Here is a 2,327-nt window from a genome sequence, read left to right on the forward strand (position 1 = left end):
AATTATGTCACTCAAAACATTCAAACGATTGTATAGAGAACAATGCATGTATTGTTGTTCGCGGTGACGTAAAAACTGCTACGTACCTTTGCATGCGACGGACGACGCATTCTCAGCAAGATACTTTAATATCTTGTGGATGGCAGCAGCGCTGAGCAGTACTCTGATTTTTTTTTTCCAAAGAGCTTAAAACTGACTCAGTTTAACTGAGTAATTTTAATCTAAAAAAAATATTATTTTTGGGAATTGGACTCGCAAGAAAAGGTTACACACAAATCGACAACGATTTTAAAACGTGATGAAACGTCGAGTAAAAAAACATGGATAAAACTTGACTTTTGTTTTTTATCTTACTCGATAAAAAAATGATATCAATAAAAAAGTCATGAAAACGTCTTATAAAATGTTAATAATATGTTATCTGTGGATCGCCGACAGGAATCCGAAAAAATAGTTACAAATTAATAGCTGAGTGTCACAAAAAAATAAATTAAAAAGCAACACAAACAAAATCTAAAAATCAATTTTAAAGTGCGATAGAAGATGGAATGATATATAAGTTGAAATGTACACTATTGACCGTGTTTAGTATTGAAGTAGTTGCCAAACTGAATACATTGATTCTAAAGTACGAATATGAAAATGAGTTGCAAAATAGTATTGATAGTCGGTTGTTTCATTCTAATCACAACATTGAATGATAAATATACAACTGCCGAAACAGTTGTCCCAAAATTATACGAAGAGCTTGGTTGCAAAGAAAATAAAGAATCATCTGGACCAAAGAGGTAAACGTCTTTTATTGCGCTCATCCGATTATATAATGTGGATATTTTATAATAAAATTACAATTTATATCAAATATCTTTCGGTGATAAACAAAATCATTTCAGATTTGAATGTCCCGACTTTTCCACGTATGCAAAAGATAAATGCCATTTGAATGGAAAAGTGTTCAATATAAATGAGAAAATTGATAGCAAATTGTTGCCAAGTTGTCAACCAAGTTGTATATGTGATCAACGGGATAATGAACGAGCTTACTTTAAATGTGCGCATAATGATTGTCCTGAATTCCTAGGCTCCACAAATTTTTCATGTCTTCAGCAATATGACAAAGTGGATGATTGTTGCCGTGCCCGTGAAGTTTGCGGTGAGAATATTCTAATTGAAAAAAGTAACATAACAACCACATCTTTTTTGCTGACGTTTACAGATCAAGCCCGAATTATTCAAGACGCGTGCGTGTTTGAGGGAAAAAATTATGGAATTGGTGAAAAAATGTATCCAAAGGACGATTCATGCTATCGTTGTCTTTGTGGTGAAGGATTTACCAACAAAACATCATTGGCCGAAAATCCACATTGCCAGAGAGTCAATTGTCACATTGAATTGAATCAATTTAAAGATATTATTGAAGGTTGCGTCCCGATCTACTATAAAACACCAACTTGTTGCCCCATCGCAGTTAAATGCCGTACGTATAAATATATGTCTTGAAGAAATGCTATTTTAATTTTTTCTTCTGATTTTTACAGCTGCAAAAGACGATGCCGTTGAATTAGGTTTCTCCTCAGAATATGCAAATGATGCAAAGTATTCCTGTAAATTTGGCGATCTAACATTGAAATACGGCGAACAACTTAAATCTTCTAACAAATGCTTGAAATGCGAGTGCAGCACTCCACCATATTTAACGTGTGTCCAATTGCACAGTTAGATCACATTTATGCCAATTGTAACATGGTTGCCAAGAGATTTGACAACGTTTATTACTTATTACACAGTTTTGCTCCATTTTATCATTTTATTATGCAATATTCTTTGCTTATCAATGCTGAAACTTTTATGGTTACCGTCATTAATAAAAATTCTACTATCACCAAAAAAGTGAACTCAAGCTCTCGGAATTTGTCGTTAAATAAATGATATAATTGCAGCGAAAAAAGTGATTTCCTTATTATCGAACTCAGTGTTTATTTTAGATGATAATCTATTTTTAGATACTCAGATAAGATAGATAAGATGGTATCTAAACATTTCATCTAGATAGTTTTAAATTTCACTATCTTATCTTAAATCTAACTAGAAATAATAGTAAAATCTTGATGAAATGACTTTCAATAGCGAAAATAATACTTGATGAATTTTCTATGTTTTATAATGTTTTTCTATTATATATGATATTTAAAGAATGACTATGAAATTATAATAGTTTTTTGTACCATTTTTATATGACCTGCTCCACTCGCATTTATTCTACATTTGTGAACAGCTTTTATTGGGCTGAAGCTTTGAATGTTAATTAGATACGAGTGGAGAAATGG

The 2,327-nt window shown here is 31.9% G+C and overlaps 1 protein-coding gene across 1 annotated transcript; it reads left to right on the top strand.

The window, feature by feature from the left end:
* The first annotated feature begins 573 nt into the window (after positions 1–573).
* Positions 574–1,840, top strand: LOC116338382. Its single transcript, XM_031763588.1, has 4 exons — positions 574–788; positions 894–1,153; positions 1,217–1,477; positions 1,539–1,840. Exons 1-4 carry the CDS (start codon positions 637–639, stop codon positions 1,718–1,720), a joined length of 855 nt encoding a protein of 284 aa, XP_031619448.1. The 5' UTR covers positions 574–636; the 3' UTR covers positions 1,721–1,840.
* The last annotated feature ends 487 nt before the right edge of the window (positions 1,841–2,327 follow it).

The sequence above is a fragment of the Contarinia nasturtii genome, unplaced genomic scaffold (assembly GCF_009176525.2).
Source record: "Contarinia nasturtii isolate CC-2019 unplaced genomic scaffold, AAFC_CNas_1.1 Cnas_scaffold_405, whole genome shotgun sequence".
Classification (NCBI taxonomy): Eukaryota; Metazoa; Arthropoda; class Insecta; order Diptera; family Cecidomyiidae; genus Contarinia; species Contarinia nasturtii.